The following is a 27,553-nucleotide window of genomic DNA, read 5'->3' on the forward strand; positions in this document are numbered from 1 at the left end:
AAAAATAAAATAATATTCTATTTTAAAATTAATTGTAAAATTAAATCACAAACTTTACTTTTATTTGCAATTATAACACGAATTTTAAAATTTGAAAATATCAATAACCAACTTTTAAAATTTTAGAAAATTGATACACTGACCAATCATGCAACGACACATGAAGGTATATTACAATGTACATGTTAATGTTTTTTTAGATTGGTGTACCAATTTGCCAAAAAATAAAAGTTGTTTAATGACCTTGCCAAATTTTAAAGTTTTTGTTGTAATTACAAATTATGGTAAAATTTGTGATTTAATTTGCAATTAATTCTTTATTTTATCATGTCTATCTCTATTAATTAGTATAATTTCACTAATAATAAAATAAATATATTGTAAAATGTATTGTATTTAATGCATATTAAAATAATTAAAGGGATAAAAGTAGAAGTTCAATATAAATTGGCACAGAAAACACGATATGGCTTTCTTATATGGAACAAATAAAAATAATATGTGTTCGGTGTGCCCTCTTAAACGGGACGAAGGGAGTAATAATTATATTTAATCTACTCAAAAAAATAATTACAGTCGACCCTCTCATAGTTAATATTCTATAAATTAATAATTCTAATAATTAATAAAAAAATTGAGAGAACCAACTTTGTTCCATGTCGGATAATTAATAATTATCTATTATTTAATAATTAATAAAATTTAAAATATATTCTACATGAATATTAATTATTAGAGAGATTTTTTTAAAGAAATATATAACAATTGATGATTTATTTGAGGCAATACTAACCTTAATTCATAAAGTGGAAGTTAAAATATCATCAAATTATGACTTTCTTATTCTTTTGAGAAATTTTAAAAAACGTTATGAGATAAACAAATTAAAGTAAATAAAGTATCTTTAGTATAAAAAATATTAAAAATTATTTTACTTTATGAATATAACTTCTTAATAATTATTTTTTAGTCTGATATCAATTGATATTTCTTAAATTGAATATAAAATTATTTTTTTAAATTGAGTGATTGTAAAGTGTATTTAGTTAGTTTTTATAATATAATATTAATATTAGGTCTATTAATGTAGATGCTTTAAAATATTTTTTATAATTTTTTCATATAAATTCAATAAATTAATAATTCTAATAATTAATAACTTTTTGATCCACCATGTGTATTAATTATTAGAGGGTCGACTGTATAAAAATACTAAATTTAAAAAACTATTGCCGGAGTTAGCCGCTAGAGACTTTTAATGATTTTTTTTGTTTGTGTTTATGTGACCAGTGTTTTAAAAATCAAACCACTGGCAAACTTGATGAGGCCATTGATTTTTGGTTGAACCGGTTTAAAATTTAAAAAATTATCGGTTCACTGATTAATCCGATTCAATTGTAAATTCCGGTTTTTTAATAATTTTAAACTGAACCACTAGTCGATTTCCGATTTGATCGGCCGATACGGTCCGGTTTTAAAATACTTTATATGACAAATTAATTCTGGTGGATTATATAATTGCGTTCATCCGATACGGATTTGAGATGAATCTAACATTGATTTTAGAGGAAACTAGTACATTCACCCTCGCTTTGCTTCGGGAGTATTGTAGTTAGACAATATTGATTGGACAATAAAATCCTAAATGAAAAGATTGATATATACATTTATGTGAATGAGTTTTAGAAAGGTAAAAATAATTCAAGATAAAAAAATTCAATTACAGACGAAAAAAATTGAAGTATAATAAAATAATCTTTTTTAACGCCCTTATCAGAAATAAATAAAACATGCTTGGACATAATTGTATTTAAAATTAATTTTAAGATTATTTATCTGTTCATGTATGTAAAAAATATTAATTCTAATACTGTAAATCCGTCTAATATCAAATATGTGTTTTTATTTTTATTAAAAACACATTGTTGAAACTTAAAAACACTATATTAATTATTTACCATGTAAAACCATTACCGTGACTCATACGAAGCAACTAATACCCGCTAATAACTATTAAAATTAAATATAACGGGTTCTTTTATTCACATCTTTTTAAGAATATTTTTAAATACTACAAAACTCAAAAAATGATAAGCGACTAAAACGCATGTCTATTTATTAATAGCAATAATAAAAAGTATTTTTTTCTCTATTTAAATATCATTTAGTTAAATTGAAAAAAACTTTACATGCTAAATTTATTCTAAAACAATTGTACTGTGCAAAATTAAACTTAGAAAAATTGTGTTTTTTTTAGACTCCAGTTATTTCCATGATTATAGCCCTCTACCAACTCTTAAGAAATTGAATTAATGGGCCAAATACTCAATGGTTGGAGTGTTTTGTCCAATACTAATTTTTAATTATACTTGATGATTAATAATTTTAAAATTAGGCCACCTCCTCTCCGATATTTGGAATCCAGTCAATTAAGGCCAGAATGGATTCAAGGTCACCAGCTAAACGTGCTGTCAAAGGCTGTGTTTACGGGTTAAACGTAGCATTATTTTATTTAGTTAATTAGCACCACTTAAATTGTAGCGTTCATTTTATCGGCTATTCACATTCGTTTGATTTGACAGCCGTGTCTCTAACCCTAAACGAACATCACATTAAACAAAGTTCATTTTCATCATCTTCAGCCGTCTAATGTTGTCTCAAATTCAAAAAGAAACTTTAAAAGTCATTGCAATAGCCACTATCAAGAGAAAACGGTGAGAGTCATCACGATAAGCAGAATGGATACACACGGAACAGAGAAAAGAAGCAGACTTCCGATAAGGAAAACGGTGACTATGACTGAAACTGCATACACTGCTTTTACGTTTTCAATTCAAAATTATATTGCTCTTTGAATATTCTAAAATTATGTATATGCGAGGTGAAACGCAACAATCAAGGACACATGCAAGACCGATCGAAAGACCAACAGTGAATTACTGATAAGTTGAATTGAATAACCTGGATCTCCTGCTTTCTGTCTCTAATACCAAGAGATGAACAGAGTTAGTAGTAAAATCGACAGTAAAGAGCTCACTTGTAGGTAATATAAGCAGTACAAATTATCTAATTCATTATTTGTACATGAATAGCTTGTGTAACTGGACTTGTAATTCTGAAACAAATTAAAGAAGCTCAATTAGCAAACAATTAATCGATACTGCAACAAATGAAAAATAATTGCTAACCTAATGAAGAAGATGGAAAATGAAAGTTGGTAGTCTTCTTCAAACACTGAGTTATATATTGGTTTAATGTTGAGGTAAAGATTGAAGGATATAAACAGAAAGTGTGGACAGGAAGCTGCCACATGAGACAACTTAACAGCTGTAACCATTTGGATAAGCTCACAAAGAAATATAACTTCTCCAAGAAGGTGCTTCTTCAAGAAGTTGCGCACTATTTACCGTAAAGGACATCCATTTTCAATTTAATAACAGCATGTGGCTTGTTGTAATAAGTAAAAGGCGTAAATACCCTGTTATTAATGTGTGATTGTGTTCTATTCCAAGGACTGAATAGTAAAAAAAGGAATGAAATTACATAATTAGACAGCTCTATTTCAACAAAACCAGTTTTCATATGTATTGAAGTAAAGGCGGTGCGAAGGTTAAAAAAGAGAGAAGCCGAACACTGTTCAATGAACAGTGATTTTTGCTTCTCTTTTATAAGTTAGTATATTGATTACACCTTATATCTCAATTTTTATAAAAGTATACGTTAGCGACTCACAAATAAAAATTATGCAGAAATCTATCAATTAATTTTAAAAGTTTTCATTTATACCTCATTATAACTTCAGTCCCATTTTACCCCTATGAGAAAGTTTCCTTCTTTAAGATTTTATCTAGACCCACCAACAACACAACCACCGTATAATTGACTAGCTCTACCAATAAACCAGCACCAACCATATCAGTGAGGACGCCTCCACTGGAGGAAAGAGACGACGGTCGCCGTCCATGGCCTATTCTCCGACAACCGTTGTTAGGAAGGCTTTCTGTCTTCCAATTCGCAGCAGGAGGAGTAGCTACCCAGGCTTGCTGATGCTACTACGATGATGAAGCTCTGCTGTGATGTGTCTTTTGTTGGCTCTGGTGTTTTTAAGATCGGCGATCCCGCAAGAAGATCTCGTGCTATTGTTGAGTCTGTTATCTATTATACTTATGTGCTGTGCTGTGCTGTGCGAAGGCCAGTTGTGGATTAGGTGAAGCTATGGTTGGTGGTACGACAATTACTCTGAGTAATTACATTTTCCCAATTCAAATGCTGGATGTTTGTATCTATTTTGTTATTATTTTGTACCCATAGCTTCCATTATGTAGCTATAGAAACAATTAAGATTTAAGAGTTTTTGTTTCATTTAATATTCTTCTTTCTAGAAATGTGAAGTTTGATACAGATTTTTATATTTATATACTCCCTCCGTCCCGTTTAAGAAGGGACATATCTCAATTTTTTTTGTCCCACATAAGAAGGCCAAATCATGGTTTTTGTGCCATTTTACAAGGAATTCTCTTTTATACCCTCATTTTCTCTTTCTTTAATTAAAGCTAATACTCTACACACAAACTACAAGACAATAATTAATAGGGGTAAAATAAGAAAAATCAAGTGTAATTATTATTTTCTTAATCTATGTGTAAAAGGGATATGTCCCTTCTTAAGTGGGACGGAGGGAGTAATAATTATTGATTACTCCTTTCATTCAACTTAACTCATTACTCCTTCATAACTAGTATTTGTCAACTTTAAGATTTTAAATGTATATATTTTATTTTATCATGTTTTTGTGTAATCAAAAATCAATTTACTATCAATTTTAAATTTTTAATGTATTTTTATTAGTTTATCATGTAACCATAAATTAACTCATTCTCAACTTTAAATTTTAAATATATATTAATTAGTCTATCATGTGTTTATATAAATATAAATAAATTTATTGGCAACTTTAAATTTGAAATATATATTTTTAATTTATCACGTGTTTACATAACTATAAATCGACTTATGGCCAACTTTAAATTTTGAATATATATTTATTAATTTAATATATATTTTTGTAAGCATAAATCGATTCATTGTCAACTCTAAAATATATATTTATTGGTTTAACATAGGTTTATATAACTACGAATCAACTCATTATCAACTTTCGATTATAAATATACATTTAATGAATCAACTTATGGTCAACTCTAGATTTCATATAAATTTAACGTATGTAGCTGATATTTAAAATATAGAGTTGATAATGAGTTGATTTATGATTAGAAAAGCACATTATTATAAACTAGTAAATGTACATAATAAAATACAATTTTTTATTGTTCTTTAAAATTTACGTATAATTTATATATACATGTTTACTTTCAGTTTATGATCAACGAAATAAGAAGATTGGTGGCTAAAAGCTACAATCGATAACAAGGAATCTCCTTGAAAAATTTCCTTTGTAATTTGGTCAAATTTTAAAAATTAACCAAATGTCAACCATAAATCAACTAAACGTCAACTGCAAATTAACTGAATGTCAACCAAATGTCAAATGTTTTTTACTAACACAACATTAAGGACACGAATTAATTTAAACTTGGATTGTGCAATTATAATATTTTGAGAGGAAATTAATAGTACAAATTGGATAATTTTAGAATCAATTAACTATTAACCAAATATCAAAATAAAGTAAAAAAAATATAAGTATGAATCGATTCATTGTCAATTCTAAAATATACTTTTATTAGTTTAACATAGATTTATATAACTACAAATCAACTTTCAATTTTAAACATACATTTAATGAATCAACTTATTGTCAACCCTAGATTTCATATAAATTTCCCGTTTTTATTTATATAGCTGATATTAAAAATATAGAGTTGACACTGAGTTTATTTATGGTTACAAATGCACATAATGAAGTGGTACATATATATTGTAAAATACAATTTTTTATTATTTTTTGAAACTTACGTGTGTGCATATATATATTCACTTCCAGTTTATTTCATATCAACCAAATAAGAAGATTGGTAGCTAAAAGCTACGATCAATAACAATGGATCTTCTTGAAAAAAAATCTTTATAATTTGGTCAAATTTAAAAAATTAACCGAATGTCAACCATAAATCAACTGAATGTCAACTGCAGATCAATTGAATGTCAACTAAAGATCAACTGAACTTAAATTTAAATATTAGTTTATACATAATTAAAAATTCTTATTATAAAACATCAAAGAGATAATTTATGCCAAATTCATTTCTGATTGATTTCAAATCCATTTTATCCATGTAATTTTACGAAATTAACAAATCAATTTTTGTATTAGGTAAACAAAAAATAATATACCAACAAAACAAATATTAATATTTGAATCATACACCATAACTATTGCATCATCCTGTGATTTTGTGAAAAAATAGATATTCTATTATTTATTGTCTATCTCGCTTTATGTTGAAGTTTTTATTTTACAGTTTTACCAAATTTTAAAGATCAACCAAATGTCAACAGAAAATCAACCAAATGTCAATTAAGAATCAACCGAATGTCAATAAAAACCGACTAAATGTCAACTTAGATTCAAATGAATATCAATTATATAATTTAGTTAACTAAAATTTTCGATAAGGGTTTGCTTACGAATTTCTCGTATTTAGTTAACTAAAAAAATTTGGCATGGTTTTTGATTGTAGGAATGAGAACACGGTAATAGCTAATTTTGGTGCTTTTGTTCTTGATATTATTTCCTTCTTCATTGTTAATATTTCCGCACCAAAACAAATGGAAAAAAATAGATTTAAGAAACAAAATGAAACTAAAATATCATTGTAAATTGGCAAAAATTATTTTTAGCTAGAAGTAACTCCATTCATCGAACAGAACAAGAATTTAAGAACCTAATGTAGCATAACACAATTAAAAGCTCATCACTATTTAAACAAATAGGTCAATGCCACATTTACATAAATGAACATTGATAATTATTCAGATCTTGGCCATAGAAATTGATCAAATATACAAAATTCAACTTACTTATTTCCTTGAGGTTTTAATGGGCAAGTGAAGGAATATATGGCGGAGGAATTAGGCAGAAATCCAACAACAACCTACGACCACCGGCTTCACTCTCAAACCCAAAAAGTGAAGATCTAACCCGTTCCACTGTTCTGGTCAGTTATGAGAAAAACTAACTGCTCTTAAGATTTGTACAGTAAATTCTCATGCCTTACTGCCGATTGTGACTCCGGTAAGCTCGAGTGCGGCAAAGCAGTGCTATTCTGTCGGCGATTTTGCCTGAATTTACTTTCAACGACGCCGGAAGTTTGAATTTCTACAACTTTAGCTTAGTCGACGATTATAATCTCCCGATGCTTGTGATTTAGAAAGCTATTATCGGAATTATCTTCGCTATCTACTGTTTGATTGATCTGAAAGAAAGAAGAAGATGATTTGAAGGTTTGGTTGTGTTGAGAAGAAGGGGGCATAATTGTCCTATTTTAACAGTAAATCCGTTTGTTTTGGGTTTTGAGGTATTTCTGCATAGTTTTATTTTTTATTGAGAGATTTTTACATTTTATTATAGACTGATGTATTTATGAAAGAGAAGGGTCTATTTGGGTGATCTGTGTATTTGTCCCATGATTTTAAAGTGGACTATTGCAGTACACTTTAGGTGGACCCAAATAAATGTTAAATTATTATACATCGTTCATTGTAAAATAAACGGTGTGAACTAATTTGATTAAAATTGTACCTTTTCGATTGCACCGTTCATTATCAAATGAACAGTGTATATCGTAAACATGATCCCCTCGAGTTCATTGAACTTGAGGAAATCATAATCCATTTTTATTAATTTTTTTTTAAAAATAGATCATAAATTAAATGGAATAATTTTTTATTATATTGGTCAAGTGAGTAATATACACGTAAATTCACCTGACATCCATTCATATAATAGATGTTAATAATTGATCAACAGCCAACCGATTTAAACGAAACCGAATAAAATACAAAAAAGAAAAAAAAATCAAATTTTTAATTTTTCAATTGGTTCAATTAATTTAGATAATTTAAATTTCAAACCAAACTGATAACAAAAAATAAAAAGTTTTTATATCAAAATCAAAGTGACCAAACCTAAATTTATAATCAAACTGAACCGACCCAAAATCATCGGTTCAATTGGATAATTTAGCCAGCCATTTTTTCATCCCTAAATATCTGTACAATCCACTCTCTTTCGAATGATTTTAAAAGTATGGAGCAGAACAGTGACATGGGAAAAAAATAGGGCGTCCATTCTAAAAAGAAACACTAGTATAGGAGTGAAATATGAATTTTACCTAAAAAGAATATATAAAAGCAAAACTCAAAGAAAAATAACATTTTACATAAAATCTCCTTAAAATAAAAACAACGAATTAAGAATGCAGCTTAGCAAATTTGTGAATGGTAAGCAATCAAATTTCTTCCATATAATGATCGCTCTTCGTATTAAACCCGAAATATGCACATATTCAAATTCATCTACAGTCCTTCCAATTCGCAAGCGAACCTAAGCCAAAATGCCCGCAGAACCACCAATTCTGTTCCAAGGAATGACGAGCCCAAAAAGTGAACCATTTCTGTTCCCAAAAAATGCCTACTATACGTGCATATTAACCCAGCAATTACACAACATTGGGTGTGTAATGTGAACACAAAATACTTGTTTTTGCATAACAATTGTGCACCAAAAGGCCTGCACTAAAAACTCATATACTGGATAGGCACTTGCAGTGATTCCTTTGTATGTCCCAAAATAGCAGCGCATTTGTCTTCATACCTGAAAATGGTAGAGAGTTGAGTTTCAGAGCATTCGAGCCTCGCAAGACTTTCAAAACTTTTTTCACAGACCAACCAATCTTGAAGTACGAAACATGAAATCAGAAAACTAAAATAGAAAGCTCATACTTTCACAAATGAGATTGTAGTATAAAGGCGTTAAGACTTAAGACACTTGCATAGATTAAATAAAATAAAGGCATTACGACAATTGAAGTGTTGAATCTCGTTTACCAAAAACTAACCATAAATGAATATTTAAAGCATATACCTAATTATAAACTATGAGCGGAATTGCTTAAGAAAACAGTAATCTATCACTAGTAATCTCATAATTCTCACTATAACAATGATTAAAAGAGCATAATTTAAAAAAGGGTTAATTACATAAAAAAAATCACGACCTTTGCATGTAGTTTCATTTTGATCTTTCATTTTGTTTCAAATTCATCAATTCAATGAATTTTTGTTGACCAAGTCCTTTACAAACCCATTAATTAAACACCCAAATTATAAATCGACACCAAATCTTATTATCTTTTGGTTAGAATATGTAGGATTATGAATTTTTAGTCATAAAAAGTACACCGAATTTTTACTTTGGTTGTAGATTTGAAACAAAATATAAGGCCGTGTATTTAAACGCCACCTTTTAAAAGTCGTGATTAAAATAAAATTACGTGCAAAGATCGTGAATTTTTATGTAATTAACCTTTTAAAAAAGGCATATGTAAGATATTCATGTGGACCCTATATGTTGAGTAAGAAAAGAGAGACAACATCACCATCAAGCAAGTATTGTTCAATTCTTTCATGATTTCAAAATGATATTTGCAAACATTAGCAATCCTATATTACTCAATAGGACATACTGTAATCAAGGAAAACAGCAACTTTAATGCAATAGTTGATAAAGGAAAAAGAATTTCAAAACCAATTTTTGTTTCCTTCTCTCAAATTATCTGCTTAAGTCTCATCTCTGAATCTAAGCCAACAATTAAGGATAACCACAAACCAAAAACAATGCACTGTCTAACTGATTTTAGGCCATGTTTGGTTCATGGAATAGCTGCGGAATGAAATAGCTATTCCCTATAGAATGACAATTCTTTGCTTTGATTCATGGAATAGGTATTCCATAGAATTGTTATTCCATGATTTTGTGGAATAAGTACTCCTCTCAAAAACTAAAGAATAGCTATTCCATTCCTTATGGAATAGCTATTCTATTCCATGCTATTCCATTCCATGAACCAAACATTGCCTTAATCTTTTTAGATACCTCAGCATAAAATCTAAAAACTTCTCCCAATTATTTTGATTACCAAAAATTACAACAAAAGGACTTTCATACACAAGGACAAAATAAGGCAATATGATAATAAGAACTTCATCCATTATATTACCTAGGTAAATGAAAAGAAAGTTACCTTTTTCCCAAAAGTAGCAATTTTGTCATCCTATTCCCTGGTTTCCAAGGTCTTGTGCTTTAATTCTACCATGTTCTCACCATCCTCCTGAGTTTTACTCATTTTCTTCCTTTTCTTCTTCTTGTGAGAGTGATTTTCCTTAGCAGATTGGTTAGCAACCGTTTCAGAAATGCTGCACAAAACAGAAATGTTTAGTTAAGGATTTAAAAACAAAACCGAAGCATTCTCACACATCACTATAATAAGCCATTGCTAAGATCTGCAAACATAATCCATGTAATTATTCATAAGATAAAAAGAAACCATGCCCTTTCCGAGTCCATATATATAATGCTGGTAATGTCCATATTCTTCCAATTGTGTTCTATGAGATGAAAACATGACTCGCAAACTAATCATGCTTTTAGTGATCAAAAGGTCCAAAACGTTCAAGCTAACAGTTCCCATATTCTTTTGTTATCCTATTGAACCAAATAAAGAAGTGGAGAGACCTAGGGAACAATTTCTAATCAGCATGATAAGGCAACAACATTAAACTCAGATAGAAAATGTACAGAAACCCACAAGAACAGCTCTACAAATTTAAAAAACATGAAACTTTCTACACACAACTGGCTTGCCTTTGATTTTTCTCATGTTCAAGGCCATCAGACTTGAACTCATCTTGACCGGTTCTGTCCTTAATGATAACATTGGTATTATTTCCACTTTCAGCTTCAGTAATTTTATTATCAACAGACTTTTTCCTTTTTCTCTTAGTCTTTGAACAATTATCAGGTCCAGACTGAGTAATAAGCATCTCCGAATCATGTGTCAGGGAAGCATTCCTGATAAGATAAAGATGAGCTTAACAAAAGGGCGTTTTCAAACTAAGATATTTTTTCTTAACAGGTCTGGAAAAAAAAAGGAACAAAGTCAACAGAATAGGAAGCTAAAAAACTGAAACTAACTTCTCATTTGCTTGCGTTTGAAATTCTTCTCCACTAGGTGAGATATCTTTCTCTATGTTTTCACTGTTGGCCCCATTTAGCTCCATTTTATCTTCTCTACAACCACTACCAAGAAAGGAATTATCAGCTCCAGCACCTTTTTCCTCCTTCGCAAGCATTTTCTTTTTTTTCCTGGTACTTGCAGCAATTCCATGGGCCACTTCAATGGAAAGCAGAGAGTCTCTGCTATATAACCACACATAGTAAATTATATATGTTGGATTGAAAGGATTTGAAATAAAAAAAAATGAAGTTGATTGGCCTGTTAATGAAGGTGGCTACACGAAGAAGATGGTAACTTCTATAAGATTATTATGAGTAGTGGACAGAGGCCTTTAATAGAGAGAAAACTGTAACAGCTCGCTCGAAAAAGGCTAATCTCAGTTTAACCATTTTTTATGAGGTTGGCAGGTAGCAAAGTGGGATCAGTTAAATTAAACACTAAGTTCAATAACTGTTACTGTCATATATTCTTCTGAAAATCTTTGTCCAACAAGTAACTGTTAACTTTAATTATTTTAATCCAACCTCTTGATTTTTTAAGGAATAGGCTGAAAAATCAAACTTACTTATTTCCAGTTGCCTGGAATTCTCCGTTTTTAACAGCAATAGCTTGACTAGATTGATCAGCTTTTTTCTCACTTTGTTGGGCCTGATCCATTTTAAGGACTGAAATATCTTCAGTTCCATCTTTAAGCTGTATCTCCTCTTTGGAATGCTTTTTCTTCTTCTTCTTCTTCTTAGGCTTTGCACTAGTCTCAGAGCCCACTCCAGTAGATTGCAATTGATCAACTTTTGTTTCAATTTCCTTGGCCTCGTCGTGTTTAATAACCGTGCCAGCAGAAAAATCATCTTCTTCTGCGTTTTTATGCTCTTTATACTTGTTGACCAGAGTTTTCTTTTTCTTGTTAAGCTTTGAACCATTCTCTAAGCTCCCTTCAACAAGATGCAGGATTGACTTCTGTCGATCAGGCTGCCTGCACACATGTATGAACTAAGTAAACTATATACATAAACAACAAGAAGTCACCTCCAGCTAAAACACACAGAAACCTTTGAGAACAAGCATAATAATAATAATAATAGTAGAATCCATAATATCCCATTCCTCATGATGCTAATTTCCATCAACAGAAATTGTGGTGGACTCAAATCTGGCTTTTACAGTTTTACATATGAATTTTTACAACCAAATTTTCCTGAAGAAATTGTCGCATAGCATTTTACAATGTAAAGCACCAGTCATTCATAATTAACATAATTTTCAAAAAGGACAAGTAAATTGCAACACCTTTTAATTATGTGTGCAGTTGTCAACATTACCTTTCATTAGCCTCAGCATCCACAGTAGCATCTGCTTCTTGTTCTGGTATTATCCTGTCAAAATCAATTGTGTGCTTTATTTCTTTCTCGGTATTTTCCTCTGCTTCTAACGTTCTATTCTTTGCAGCAGATTTACAAAAGGAAGAAATAGGAAGCAAGTCTTCATTTTCACTGTCCAATATTTCTTTACTAGAGCCACCTTCAGAAAGTTGCTGATAAGTTTTTTCTTCATCTGATTCACACACTTGGTACTTCTTTCGCAGCCTTCTCAAGCTGGTCTTCTTGTTCTTAGGTGATGCATCTACGACATCTGACAATAACAATGACAAAATATTGAAGCAACTTAGCTTTTGAGGAAGTTGCTCTGCGTAACAAAAAAAATGCATGATGAATTATTATTAATTTTTGAGAGACAAGTGCCAATAAATGTTAAAATCCCTTGGGCTTCCATGTATGCAGCAAGTGCAATTATTGATGTTAAAACCTGTATACCTAGGCTGAAACTTGAGCAGCTAAATAAAATTACAGAACTTTAATATCCACTTACTTTTGATTTTTTTTTTCAATTATACTCAAAAAGCTAAATGTCATGTCTGATTTAGAAATGGGGAAAACAACGCCCAGTCTACTAAGCTGATAATACATAAATTAAACTGTTGATGCTCAGATTCATTGGTGCCACTGCCAGAACTTGATTTCACAAGTAATAAAGTTGCCAATTTATACCTACTCCCATACAGACAAAAATATAGCCGGAGCATACACGTAACTGAAATACAGAAACCTGATTAAAAATTAACAACTACTTTTAAAACATTAACTTTTGAAATTAGTGACAAACTACAGTTGATTTCCACAAATTTACATAAATGCATTTGACATGGACAGCACCTAACTCTAACCAAAACAGATGAAACAACGAGTCCGTAAATTAGTATAATTCTGTCAGCTATATGACTCTGAAGACATACAATCTACAAGCAAGTAAATGTTTCGGAAATTCAATAAAAACAATCATGATATAGGAGATGAAAGTAAACCTCCGTCGACAACATGCGGTTCATCATCGTCATCATCGATAAAACTATCCTCATAATCATCATCAACATTATCTTTATCACCATCGGATCTTTCCGTCTCTGTATCAGCAATATCCTCTCCATACGATTCCCTACCAAATCACTAAAGTCAAGAAAACACAACAAAAACACAACAAATAAAATCAAAAAAAGAGAGGAAAAAAAAGCATACTCAGATTCATCATCAAAGTGGTGTAACCGTCGACTTCCAGACTCAGGCAGATAATAACCAGTGAGGTGAACACTACGAGGACCGATAACGGAGAAAATGACGTCGTCAAGCTCTTGGAATTCGACATTCAACTGGCATGATTCCGATTGATTAGGAAATAAAGTGCATAGAAAAACAGGAGCCTTGTTGCCTACATTGCATTGAACGACGCTCTTCTGTGTTCTTCCGGTATTGCCGCTTCCTAGGGTGGCCTGAGAAATGTGAAGCCGCTGGTGTTTTTGGGCGTGAGTGAACGGTCTTCCAGGTTTCACTTCTGTTCCCCAGAACCCCATTCTTTTTCTTTTTGGGGGACGAAATGCAATTGGGAATTCAAAAGTTTCAAATAAACCCTAGGGAAGATTAACCAACCGCGTAAAACAAGCTCAATTTACAAATTTGACCTTGTGGTTTTGAACTTTAACTTTAATCATGTTGTATAGGGAAAAGGTGCAAAAATGACCCTGGCGTGTTTGCCCGTGTCTCGCCTAAATAGGGGGTGTGCACGGGTCTTGTAGATCCCCGAACCCGGACCAAGAATCGAACTGAAAATATCAAAAACCAAAAAATATAAGTTGACCATTGACTTTTTCCGAACCGAACCGAACCAAAAATTTAATTGGTACGGTTCTGAATCTTAGGTAAATCTCTGTACCGAGAACCGCCCCGAACCGAAGAACCAAGACTGTAACCGAAAAACCGATATTATTGTAATAACCTAAATTTTTGAGGTATTACGTGAAGTGTCACGGGACATAATCGTAAAGATTAAAAACGAGAATATCAGATTAAGATTGGAAAATACGAATTTAGACCAAAGCGGGTCTATTGGGATTATCGTAGAATAATAATTTAAATGGAAAATTATTATGCGATAAATTGGATTTAATCGAGACAAAAAGGGAATAAAATAAAATAAGTTGGAAAGCCAGAGTTAATATTATTCACGTCAAGGTCCGTGAAATATTATTAATATATGATCGTCAAAGTTTCGTAAGTATACGAGATCGTCTAGAAGAAAGTTTGACGATTAGTTAAGAATAAGGATTAAAGTGCAAATTAGCCACTTTAAGGGCTAAAGTGGACTTTTAACCACAAACTTCCGAAGGAAGTTGTGTTTTACTCTATTTTCTCAAGATAAAAAAATAATATTGATAAAGTGGTTATCGATAGTCATTAATATGAAAATTGGACAAAAAAGTGAGAAAAAGTGCAAGTTAGCTCAAAATGGAAATTTGAGCGTTTTTGGCCAAAATTGCCAAAATAAATTATTGGAAAGTACAGCTATAAGATATGGAATTAAAATTATTTATTTGAAAATAAATAATACGGAATTTATCGAGAATCGAATGGTTAAGCGATTGGTGGACTAAATCGGACAAAAGAAAAGTTAGTAATCAAAGTGTAAGGAGGTGGCAACTCCAAGGATTAAAGGAGGCACTTTGCCCATAAAATATAATATCATTTTATCTTGATTTAAACCAGCAAAAAACCTCATTTTCAGCCAACAAAATCGTCATCTTCTTTCTTGATCCAAGAACATGATAAACCTTTCCAAGGCCATATCTCACTCGTTTCTTATCCGATTTGGACGATTCTTGCGTCACGGAAAGAGGAGAACGACCTCTACTGATCTAGCCCAGGAATTCAAGGTAATAAGCTCATCATTTAGTTAGGGTTGTAGAGCTTTGATTTCGGTTTTGATGTTCATTAATGGTGGCTTAGGGTTTCGGCCATGGGCTGAAGATCATGATATATGTGTGTTGATGGTTATAAGCATGGATTTTAGGTTGATTAGAGCTGAATTGAAATAAAGTTTGGTTGTTAAACTTTGATTGGAAATGGCATGAATGATTTGGCCAAAAATGTAAAGATCATGTCCAAATGATTTTGATAATAATGAGGTCTTAAATTGTATTTGGTGTTAATGTGTGTAAGGGGCTAGATTATGTTGAGTTAGAGTTTGGAATCGATAGGCTAACTACGATGCGTAAAAGTTGTGATCCGAATGCATAGACAATAGTTAACGTTTTTGCAGAAAAATGTCCTGCAAAACAGCCATATTGCAAGAGCAATATCTCGAGCTGTATAGCTCCAAATCAAGTTCCGTTTGTTGATACGGAAACTTTAGGACGTTAAATATAATTGTCTAAGTTTGAGTTTATGTTGAATCGGACTTTAAGATGTTCATTTTGGACAGAACATTTTGTCGTGCAATCTGCCCTACACTTGTAAACAGCTCCAAGAAAATAACTTCCGAGCTGATTTTTGACACCTTCGGGTGCGTTTCATGGTCCGAGACCTCAACGAAAGTTGTAGGCGACGTTCTAAACTTTAGGAATGTCAATTTTCTTTAGAGGTAGGACTATTTTAAGTAAGCGTTTTCAATAGTCGAAGTTGGCTAGAAACATAATTTTGGCTAAGTTAATAATAGCTAGAATTTTATTAATTCTTGCTATTATTATATTTGCGTAGATCGGACGAGCGACTATCGACAAGGCTAGAGGCAAACGGATCGATATATCGTCATGCTTATTTGAAGAATTTGGATAGCAAGTGGTGAGTACACTTTAAATTACTCGTTAATATTCATAAAGTCGTATATTTTAATACGACGAGCTATATGAATATATAATATCATATTATTGAAAAGAATATATATTGTATGATTTGAAAATGCTTGTGTTATCGAATTATGTTATCTTGATGATAACGTATTAAATGAAAAATATCATAAATGCTTAAAATACCGTGGAAGGGTAAAGTAATATGAAATGTAATCAAATGTCAAATGACACACTAGTGTCGACAATATAAGAGTAAAGAAATGTAGTACATTCCAATATGTACTATTAAATGAAATCAATACCCTATTGTGCGTGTGTTATAAATGTATGCTCTTAGATTATATTGTGCATGTCATGGTCCATAAAGGATCAAGAAAACCCAACATAAATCATCGAAATGATAAATACATGAGATAAGAAAAGTGTACTCTGACATATTCAATAATAAGAACTGAGATACAAGGTGGAACTCGGTAGAATTATCCCGGAACCTGTATCTCATCCATTCTCGATGATAGTCCTCGGAACTCATACGAAATAAAAAGTAAGTGTGATACATCGAGAATCAATACGAAACAAGATCGAGACACAATGTGAACAAACACTCCTATTAAATGTCGATAGGAATTATATGAATCGACAGTTAAGTTCAAAAGATTTGCAGGGTGCAGAGTCCGAATGCAGACACGAAGGTAACTCGGTTGAACTATCTCGGGACCTGTGTCTAGTGAGTAACTCGGTTGAACTATCTCGGGACTCACAACTTGGGATCAAGTAGTGGCATGAGTAACTCGGTCGAACTATCTCGGGACTGTGCCACATGGTTGAAGGTAACTCGGTTGAACTATCTCGGGACCCAACCATAAGGATCAAGTCACAAGAGACTTGCCAATGATTTAATTCGATTTAGAATCATGATGATATAACCTAAGATTTAAGATTCGATCGAAAATTATTGCAACAAAACGAGAAAGAAAAATATCAATACCTTAATAAGAAATCAAAGATGTCAAATACGTATAAACTATAAGTTTATGAAATAAACGAAGAGTTATGAATGAAAGTAAACAGGGTATGCAATATGATTTCAAAAGAGTATTTTCTATATATAAAATGGGTTTTCAACGGTTTTAACCCTTCATGTGATATTGCGTGTAATTTGGTGAACTCACTCAGTTTTATACTGACCCCGTTGCTTCTTCCATTTTTCAGGGATAACATGATATGATTTGGAAAGTCAAGCTTACGAAGTTTTAATTCTTGGAAGTTATTTGCACAAGAAGTGAAAGAAGGTTTTCATTCTAGCGGTCCGCAGTAGTCTAGATGTTTTTGTCTATGTATTTGTATAGTGCATTTTAACTCTGATGTTTTTGTAAAATGAGGTCACATGTATTTTGATATATGAAACATGATTTGATATGCGAAAAATTCACAGAATTTTAGGCTTGCTACGGGTTTTGGAGCTAACACTCTCATTCCCTAGCGCCGGTCGCGACTCATAAATTTGGGTCGTGACAATTATATATAAATATATATACATATATGTTTAATTTATTATATTCATATTATATTTTTATTAATAAATTCTGAAAACTAATTTATAATTATCATAATATATGCTTAAAATATTTATATACAGAAAAATTATTCATTTACTTATAAATGGAATTATATATTTAATTGTATTAACTAATATTATTTATTTTAATTAAAATAATATAATCTTTTTTAATTTTCAATAATTAAATTTTAATAAATTAATATTTAAAATTTAAATAAGTTATTTGTATATTTATATTTATAACTCTTTCTATTTTGGCTAAGTTATATAATTTTGGTCTTACTAAAAGAAAATATTGGTTTAATGAAATGGACTATATAGTACACTATTTCATTTCATATGTTTTCACAAATGTGTTTTGATTATAAAAGTACCCTTTTATTCAATACGAAACATTTGCTTGTTAGAATTGCATTTTAACAAAAATATTGTGTGTATATATTTTTCACTCAGTGTAGGCATTTGAACCGAAAAAAATATAGAAATATATGAGTTCGTATTTTAGTTGTTATTTTTTTAAAAATTTTTATTTTATTATTTATTTTTTAAAAATATTTATTTGTGATATTTTTTAAAATAAATAAAAGAGGATTAAATTTGTAAGCACAAAACTAAAAAATAGTTTGATGAATTAAAATAATATGATAAAAATATTCGAGATCGTGTAATAGATAAAAAAACATGTGGTTCTAGTGATATTTATACTGAACCGTACCAAACCGTTAGACCCGAATCCCGTATAGAAACATACTGAAAAATGAAATCTCTGAACTGAACCGAACCAATTTATGGTACGGTTTCAGAAATCTCATTTTAGAGATCCTCGACTTTTGGTACGGTTCCGAAGATTTAGCGATCCCTGGATTCCCCAAAACCGTGCACACCCCTATGCTTAAACCACTAATGTTTTTTTCGTCAAAAAATGATCCTTACATACAAAAAGAGGACATTTAAACACAAATTTAACGACACTTTTACATGATCATTAACTAATTCGACGTGTTAGCTAAAAATAAAAAACACAAATTTTAAAATATAAAAATGACACATGGTAACAATGAAAACATACAAAGAGAATTTGGAGTATTTTCCCCTCCATCATCTTCCTCTACTTCCTCACTTGCAACTTCGAACATAATTTCTTTCTAGCTCTTTCTCTTTCAAATGGTTCAAAACCATCTGTATGTTATCTTCACCTCTCATTCTTGCAAAATCAATTGATTATCATCGTCAACCAAAATACAACAACTTAACATGTGGTTCCTTCGTTCCCAACATCTGATTATGATGCACCAAAACACAAACTGAGTTAAAACATGATAAAGAGAAAAGAAGATATAGCCAAGATAGAACCGACTCCATGAAAAACTCGACTCAGACCCAAATATGGAATTGAATTTAAAAGATCCCGAGGTTAATGATAACTCCACTATTCCAATATTAAGCATTTTTATAGTAGCAATACCAGCACAATTCCATAATGGATTTTTGGAAAAAATATTTACTTGCGTGGATTCCGCAAATCTTAAAAATTGATATCTCATCTGAATGAACTGAAGAATAGACAATGACATATATAAAATCTTTGAGTTTGTCTACTACACAACCTAATAAGTTAAAGTTGGGACCCAAACTGGCGACAATTACGTTCGGGTTCAGTTATGATGATTGTGGGGAGATAGAGATGAGAGCTTTGTATTGTTGAGCGAAGGTGAGAGTGGGAGTGGTTTTAAGGGTGAAAAGGAACAAATTGCCATGATTTTTAGAGGAAGAAAATTATCAAAGAGTGTAGAGAGATAACATATAGGAGGATTTGGTGTAATGAATAATCAAAGAAATAAAAATGGTTTTATATTTTTGTTGGACCTCTGTCTTTTCATACTCCTTTATTTTTGTTTTGACAATCAACAACGAATGTTCTAATAATGTTCATAAGTGTGTAGGGACATCCCAGAATATTGAAGCATCAATTCAAAGCCTTCTAGCAGAAAACGAGTTTTCTCCATTGTAGAGAAACAAACTGTTTTTCGCGCCTATGAAAGAATGGAGTCACGGGCGCGACCCTCAGGCCTCACATCAAACCCTAACTTCAAGAAGAACATTATGAGCGTGATATGGAGCATCATGGGCGCGATGTACATGACCGTTGAAGACCCAACATATATATTTAAAGTCCCCCAATGAAGTGATGATATGTGGCACTAGGCTTTGGAAGAATCTGGCTCCTAGCTAGGTCACGGGCGCGACCATCTGTCTGTTGGCAAAAAGTTATTTTCTTTGTTGGTTTTATTTAAAATTTTGCATGAGTATAAATACATACTCATTTGCATTGTTTCAAGGTTAATAATTACACCTTTAAAATAACAACACCCTCTCTTTTCTTAATTCATATTTTATGTTGTAATTTTGTAGTAAGCTTATAAACTGCTCGCTTTGTGGGTTCTTGATTAACCCTAGTAAATCAACCATTGTAAGTTTAAGTCTATCTTTGATAAAACTCACATTAGTTAATGTTTAACTAAAAATACTAAATTTGAAGTAAGCTTAAAATATTTCTTGTGAATCTTGATTAGTGGATTTCAAATCTCAATCCTTAATTGAGTGGTGGATGTAGGATTGTTTTGTAATCCGAACCACTCTTAATCTTGTCTCAGATCTCCCCAATCTCTAACTCTCTCTAAATTCTTTATGCCGCTTTTAAAAGAATTTTAATCTTTCATTCACAATCTCTTAGGTTGCCTATTTTGGTTTCTTTATACCCAGTTTGAGATTTCAATTGGTATCAGAGTTTAGGTCTCTTTTTTGTGCTTAATTGCAAGAGCTGTTTCCGATCAAAAATGACAACCGAATATTTCTTCATCACTCTCAAACCGTTTCTTGATGGATTCAATTACACTAATTGGAAATATCGAATGAAGAATTTTCTTTATATACAAGGGGTATATTTTTGGAATGTCTTTCTCAATAGATGAAAGCATCCAATTAAAATCGCCAACAAAGGTTGAAGTTCCTTTTGAAAGTATGCAGCGGGGAGTGCGGGTTCTAGATCGTATATTTCAATTCAAAATTAAAATACACAATCCGGGTGTTGATCACATTAACACGATCACGTAGGATCAGCGTATCATCTAGTTTTAAAAACAAGCATTTACGAACTAAAAAAGAATACCTCAGTAGATTATCAAATGATTTTTATAATCGCAAAAGTACGACGATCTCAAGTTCCAAAGGGCATTTTAGAGCCGGTTCAAGTGTTTCTAGAACTGTGAACTGAGAGTTCCGAATTGGAACGCCGGTTTAAAAATCATGGTCACCCTTACATAAAAGTTATGCTATTTATAAAAAATTGATAAGTTTGCTCTATTTTGAATTAAGTATAAAATTTAATTACGTGAGCAATTAGTAGTTATATTTTTCAGATTTTAAAAATGCTTTTAAATAATTTGTCCTATTGAAATTAGAAACCAAAATTTCGAAAATGCACTAGAAAGTCTTTAGCGATTCAGTAGCATAGTTTTGCTCTTTTCTATATTTATAATTTGAAAATTTAATTTATAATTTTAAAATATAATTTACAAAATTAATTATAAATATATAAATAAAAAAGTAAAATGTTTGATTAAAGAAAAAAGGCCGAAGGTATAAAAAAATCCCTGAACTTTCTAAGAAAGTACAAGACGGTCCTTTTATTTTTTTTGGTCCAAAACGACCCCTTAATTTTATTTTTCGAACCAAAAACCCCTTTCGTCCAAAATCTCTGTTAAATGATGACGTGACACATATGGAAAAAGGTCAAAAACAGCCTTAATGTTCGAAAAACTTACCAAACTTTTACTTATAATTTTTCTTAACACATTTCACCATCTTTTTCTTTTAAATATCTATAATTAAATAAAATTATAAGTTAAAACCGCTTAAAACTCAATTAAACCAATCGAAACCTAATTAAACACTTCGAAACACAGTAAAACAAATAGAAATCTAATTAAATACATTGAAACTTAATTAAACACTACAAAACACAAGTGAAACAAATAAAAATTTATTAAACACATCGAAGTCCATTTAAAATAATAGAAACCTAATTAGATACGTCAAAATTTAATTGAAGTTCAACTAATTTTTAAAATTTTACTGGAAAAAAATCATTTTTAAATTTTTTTAATCCTCTTTGAGAGGATGAACAATGTATATCCTCTCAGAGAGGATGAACAGTGGGCCTGTTCATCCTCTCTTTCGAGGATGAACAGACTGTTCATCCTCTTTTGAGGATGAACATATCTTGTTCATCCTCAAATAAGGATGAACACTGTTCATCCTGTTTGAGAGGATTCAAAGAGGATTGAAAATATAGAAAAAAAATTAAATGGGACGGTTGCAGCGGGTTCCAGCCGTAGATTTGGTAGTCGGTGGCGATTTTAAAATTAATTCGTTTTTTCAATTAAGTTTTATTAGTATTTTATTAGAATTAATTAGGATGAAAATTAATTAGTTTTTTTAGAAGTTTTTAAGTGAAGAAGACGGTGAAAATGATTAAAAAAGTTCATAAATATAAAATTGGTAAGTCTTTTAAATATTAAGGATGCTTTTAAACTAATTCCTTATGTGCCACATCATCATTTAACGGAAATTTTGGACAGAAGGGTTTTTTTGTTCGAAAAAAAAATTGAGAGATCGATTTGAGCCAGAAAAAAGTATAAGGACTATCTTATACTCTCTTGGAAAGTTCAGGAGTTTTTTTGCACCTTCAAAAAAAAAAATAATAGAAAAGTATATCCGCCAAATCGGCTGATATACCGCTAGTTGTTCTAAAAAAATGAGCAATGTGGTCAACTATGAAGTTGAGTTTAATACAATTTAAAGGGTGCGCTTTTACCGGTCAAATTTGAGTTGCTTCCTGCGATTGCAAATCCTTTTACACTATCAATACAAGACAAACTCATTTTATATCAGTATATGTTTAAAAATAATTTTTTATCAATTTTATAATTTGTTAAATTGAAATAAAAAAAAATAAATGAATTCTACAAACTAATCATAATTCATCGAATCAAAATTAAATCACTAACTATGAAAATAAATTTAAAATAAAAATTGGGTATATTTTTCACAAATTGTAAATTGACAGATTAAATATTATAATTTTTAAAATTAAATTTAAGCCAAACCTTAAAAAATACTAAACTTTTGTGATTTTTATTAGTTATAACCAAACTTTTCAAAATTAGAAGATATAATCCGTTTCTGCATATTATATTTTTATAGCCATTTTTTGAACCAATTCGTTTTTTTTATTGTGATTAATTTTTTTTATTGTAACACAACACGCAAATAATTAATATTTTATTGTGATTAAATCTTTTTAATCTTATCCATGTTGACAAAAAAATCATTAATTCGAATTTCATTATAAAAAGAACATAATATGTAAAAACGAGTTATATTTACTAATTTTGAAAGATTTGATAATAACTAATAAAAATCGCAAAAATTTGATAATTTTAGAAGATTTGACCTTAAATTTATCATTTTAGTAAAAAATATAAGAATAATTATACAATGCAACGGTTGCGCCACGTCATTCGTGCAACAAACCAATAAGGCGTTAGCCATGTGCAAATGTTTAATGATAAAAAAATAAGTAATAAATAAAAATTTCATATCGCAAATGATTATTAGCTGTAAAAATGACGTGGCAGATCCGTTGTGTGGGATAAACACTCAAAATATAAATATATAAAATGTTTTTGACTTAATATTACAATAGAAAATTACTCAAAATATGAAACTCTCCATATTTGAGCCAGCTAATATGTTCAACTGGATTCAATTTTCAACATTTTATATTAGCGTTATGCCAAGAACCTCTTCTATAAATTTAAAAATTTACTAAAAACACCTTAAACTTTGATATATTGCACTAATCGAATCTTGATTAGCAACATAAGTTCAGACGTGGGTGCAATAACTCGTTAACATAGAATAATTTACAGAAGAAGATGATAGAAGCAATATTGATAACATTGGTGTGCATAATTACTTGGGTATACTTAAGGAAGAAGAAGAAGATAAAACAACCCTACAAATTGCCGGCGGGAAGAAGAGGATGGCCGGTGATCGGCGACAGCTTAAGGTGGTATAAATCAGTTTCCGGCAGCTACCCTCCTCAATTTGCTCATCAGCAGGCCAGCCGTTATGGGAAGATATTTTCATGCAGTTTATTTGGGAAATGGACCGTGGTTTCCACTGATTCCACATTTAACCGTTTTGTTATGCAAAATGAAGGTAAACTGTTTAAATCCAATTATCCCAAGTCATTTACTGATTTGGTCGGAAAAAATGGCGTCATTACGGTCCACGGAGATCAGCACCGGAAACTCCATGGAATTGCTTCTAATTTGTTGCGTATTGATAAGCTCAACGGTCGTTTCTTCGAACGCATTCAGCTTGTAATGCTTCGGATTTTTGATGAGTTTCGTGACCAGCAAGTCGTTCTCCTCCAAGATGTTTGCAGAAAGGTTTGTATGTTTGGGTAATTGATTCTGACGGTACCTAAACTATTTTTTTTTAACATTTTAGTGACAAAACTTTAATTTATTTTATTTTAAATTAGATTTTTCGGTCAAATGCATACATCGTAGTTGGTTGTTATGTGACAATCGGATTTTACTATCTTTTTCTAAAAAAATATCACGTATGTATTGTTTAATTTTGGAGGGAATTTTTTAGATCAAATTATATATACATGATAACTTTTCTGGTAACAATGAAATAGAATTCAGTTGTCGGATGTTCAAATAAAATTAAAATTTACCAACCAAAATAAAATAAATTAAAGTTTAATTATTAAATTACAAAAAACGATAGTTTGAGTATGTTCATAATTAATTAGCCGGTATAATTATTTGTTTTCTTTCTGTACCCAAAATGAAGAATCATTGGAATATATTAATGCAGGTTGCAATCAGTCTAATGGTGAATCAGTTAGTAGGAGTATCGAGTGGATCAGAAATCAGTGAGATGGCTCAATTGTTCTCACATTTTGTTGATGGATGTTTATCTGTTCCTATCTATTTCCCCGGTTCTTCTTATTACACAGCTATCAAGGTATTACTTAATACTTTTTCAAATTTATGCTTCATTAATTTTAATTGCATTTAACTAAACCTGATCATTAAATTATAACTGTTTAAATTTGTTTGATGTACTATATTATTATTAATTTAACTATATACTTTAAACTATTATTGTTACTGAAATTTAAAGGAAATTTAAAAATGCTGCTTACTTTTATATATTTTGTAATTAGGCAAGGAAAAAGATTATAAGGAAGATAGAGGAGAGGATTAAGAAGTGTGATAGCAGTGGATTTGAAGAAAATGGTGTGCTGGGAAGGCTTGTAAATGAAGAAAATTTGGATAATGAAGCAATTAAAGATTTTATTTTAAATCTTTTATTTGCTGGAAATGAGACGACTGCTAAAACAATGCTTCTTGCAGTTTATTTTCTTACTCATTCTCCCAAAGCTATGCACCAAATTCTGGTAAATTTTTATGCGCCCAAATTTAAATTTTGACCTACATGTTGGACTTTAATGACTTTTTTTGTTTTAAAATGGTAACAAATATTATGAAAAACAACAAAATGAACACTTCTTTAACATATTTTTTTTTCTTTCCGTAATTTCTGTTGATGTGTACGACATATGGAAAACAACGTGACATTTTGTTCAATTAGAATATGAATGATATATTTTAATTTGGAACTTAAAGTTATAAGAAAATAGAAATTGGATCCTTTGTCAATGTCATATGTATGCCACATTGTATGATCAACGTTGGAAAAATATTTGTTAAAAAAGGATCTTTAATTATTTTTATAATGTAGGTATCAATTTCAAATAAAAATATAGGATGATTTAAGTTAAAAAACTGAGCCAAATATGAGGTTCAAATTCTACATAAAGCCTATTTATGTCAATTTTTTTTATTAATTATCTTACAAACAAAGTGCTGTATTTGAGCAGGAAGAACATCATAATATTAGGCATACCTTTGTTGGAGATGATGAATTTCTAACTTGGCAACATTACAAAGCAATGCCTTTCACTCAATGTGTAAGACTTTTCTTTTAATTTGCTTCTATTTAGTGAATCAATGTTGGTTTTAGTTTTAGATCAATTATTATTAAAAAGATCGTATTTTCTTGAGAGATGCATGCAAAACGACTATGATTAGTTTCATCATCCGACAAGGAATCATTCGATAAATACTTGGATGGAAATCCTGAGATGATTGTAACTATATTTATCATTAAATAAAACATTCACCAAAATTTTACATGCGGAAATTCAGGTTATTGATGAAACGCTACGAATTGGTGGCATAGCAATATGGTTGATGAGGGAGGCGAAAGAGGATGTCGTATACCAAGGTAAAGTTTAGTTTAAATTATAATCTAAATTTTTTTAAAAACAACAGCAAAATGCAGTTTTATATTTTTTATCTTTCAGTGGTTGAAGTAAAAAAAGAAGAAGAAGCAAATTTGACGCTTTAAATGAATAATAAATAAATGAACATTATTGATGTGAAAGATTGATACAATAAAGTTGATTAAAAAATGGACAAATTTATCAAATGGAAATAGATTTGGAACTTTAAAAGCTTTGAATAAATTTGCAAAAAGTTCAAAAATGTTTGTCTTTTTAGCGTCGTTAGACCTATTTAAAAATAAAATAAATTAATACTGTTTTAAAAATATCCAGTTACAACTAATAAAATACTAAAAATAAACTATATTTTCAGCAATTATTTATTTATTTTCTTTCTCAATTATTATTAGTTATAAATCATACAAATTTAAAATTTTTGGTGCTGGCAGAATACGTAATCCCGAAAGGATGGCCGGTGATTCCGTTTCTTTCAGCAGTTCATTTGGATGAAAATTTGTACAAAGGAGCATTAAGTTTTAATCCATGGAGATGGATGGATTCAGAATATCAGGTGCAAGAAAATACAATTAAATTATTTTATCATATTATTTCTCATCAATTATATAAATAATAAAAAGTTTTGATTATAGGAAAAGAGAAATTGGAGAAATAGTTGTATGTATGCACCCTTTGGAGGAGGTCCTCGGTTCTGTCCAGGAGCAGACTTAGCTCGCCTTCAAATTGCTCTCTTTCTTCATTGTTTTTTAACCAAATTCAGGTCTTTTTTTTTTATCTAAATTCAATTTTAAGTTACTTATAGACCATTTTTTTAATCTACGTTCAAATTTTAATTACTCACTAACCATTTTTTTTTAGGTGGACTCAACTTAAGGAAGATCGCTTGTCATTCTTTCCCTCTGCTCGTTTAGTCAATGGTTTTCAAATTCGCTTGACCACAATATGTGCATATAATGCTAGCTAGTTTTTTTTTTCTTTTTTATGGCTTTTGCGCCAGAACTTATTCTAAAATTCATGTACTTTCGATTTTTTATTTACTTTGTTCTTAAGATTTTTTTTTCTTTATTTGATTTTTATACTTTTAAAAATAATTTTATAGGTCTTATTAC

At 30.5% G+C, this 27,553-nt stretch overlaps 2 protein-coding genes and 1 long non-coding RNA gene across 4 annotated transcripts; 1 reads left to right on the forward strand and 2 right to left on the reverse strand.

Moving 5' to 3' along the window:
• Positions 1-2,704: 2,704 nt before the first annotated feature.
• LOC126667112 (uncharacterized) lies at positions 2,705-4,369 on the reverse strand. Its single transcript, XR_007638069.1, has 2 exons — positions 3,787-4,369; positions 2,705-3,115 (listed from the first exon to the last, which is right to left on the reverse strand). It is a non-coding gene; the product is annotated as an uncharacterized LOC126667112 (long non-coding RNA).
• A 3,978-nt stretch (positions 4,370-8,347) lies between these two features.
• Positions 8,348-14,214, reverse strand: LOC126667696 (peptidyl-prolyl cis-trans isomerase FKBP43-like). Of its 2 annotated transcripts, none has more exons than XM_050360747.2 (8): positions 13,832-14,214; positions 13,621-13,751; positions 12,581-12,890; positions 11,827-12,234; positions 11,219-11,440; positions 10,889-11,095; positions 10,269-10,440; positions 8,348-8,839 (listed from the first exon to the last, which is right to left on the reverse strand). In XM_050360747.2, exons 1-7 carry the CDS (start codon positions 14,161-14,163, stop codon positions 10,299-10,301), a joined length of 1,752 nt encoding a protein of 583 aa, XP_050216704.1. In that variant the 5' UTR covers positions 14,164-14,214; the 3' UTR covers positions 8,348-8,839; positions 10,269-10,298. The 2 variants fall into 2 exon arrangements, with proteins under 2 accessions (XP_050216704.1, XP_050216702.1); XM_050360745.2 differs by having other exon boundaries at positions 11,219-11,443.
• Positions 14,215-23,900: 9,686 nt separating this feature from the next.
• Positions 23,901-27,410, forward strand: LOC126667697 (abietadienol/abietadienal oxidase). Its single transcript, XM_050360748.2, has 8 exons — positions 23,901-24,513; positions 24,953-25,102; positions 25,305-25,538; positions 26,022-26,111; positions 26,350-26,428; positions 26,876-26,997; positions 27,077-27,204; positions 27,303-27,410. Exons 1-8 carry the CDS (start codon positions 23,995-23,997, stop codon positions 27,406-27,408), a joined length of 1,428 nt encoding a protein of 475 aa, XP_050216705.1. The 5' UTR covers positions 23,901-23,994; the 3' UTR covers positions 27,409-27,410.
• The last annotated feature ends 143 nt before the right edge of the window (positions 27,411-27,553 follow it).

Source organism: Mercurialis annua, linkage group LG2 (assembly GCF_937616625.2).
Source record: "Mercurialis annua linkage group LG2, ddMerAnnu1.2, whole genome shotgun sequence".
In the NCBI taxonomy this organism is placed as follows: Eukaryota; Viridiplantae; Streptophyta; class Magnoliopsida; order Malpighiales; family Euphorbiaceae; genus Mercurialis; species Mercurialis annua.

Bases quoted from the DNA above. Each gene is read 5' to 3' on its own strand.
- LOC126667697 (XM_050360748.2), top strand. From the start codon at position 23,995: ATGATAGAAGCAATATTGATAACATTGGTGTGCATAATTACTTGGGTA. The intron at 25,539-26,021 runs GTAAATTTTTAT...GTATTTGAGCAG, and splicing joins AAGCTATGCACCAAATTCTG to GAAGAACATCATAATATTAG. The intron at 27,205-27,302 runs GTCTTTTTTTTT...ATTTTTTTTTAG, and splicing joins TGTTTTTTAACCAAATTCAG to GTGGACTCAACTTAAGGAAG.
- LOC126667696 (XM_050360745.2), bottom strand. From the start codon at position 14,163: ATGGGGTTCTGGGGAACAGAAGTGAAACCTGGAAGACCGTTCACTCAC. The intron at 11,444-11,826 runs GTAAGTTTGATT...GTGGTTATATAG, and splicing joins TTCCAGGCAACTGGAAATAA to CAGAGACTCTCTGCTTTCCA. The intron at 10,441-10,888 runs GCAAGCCAGTTG...TGTTTTGTGCAG, and splicing joins GAACATGAGAAAAATCAAAG to CATTTCTGAAACGGTTGCTA.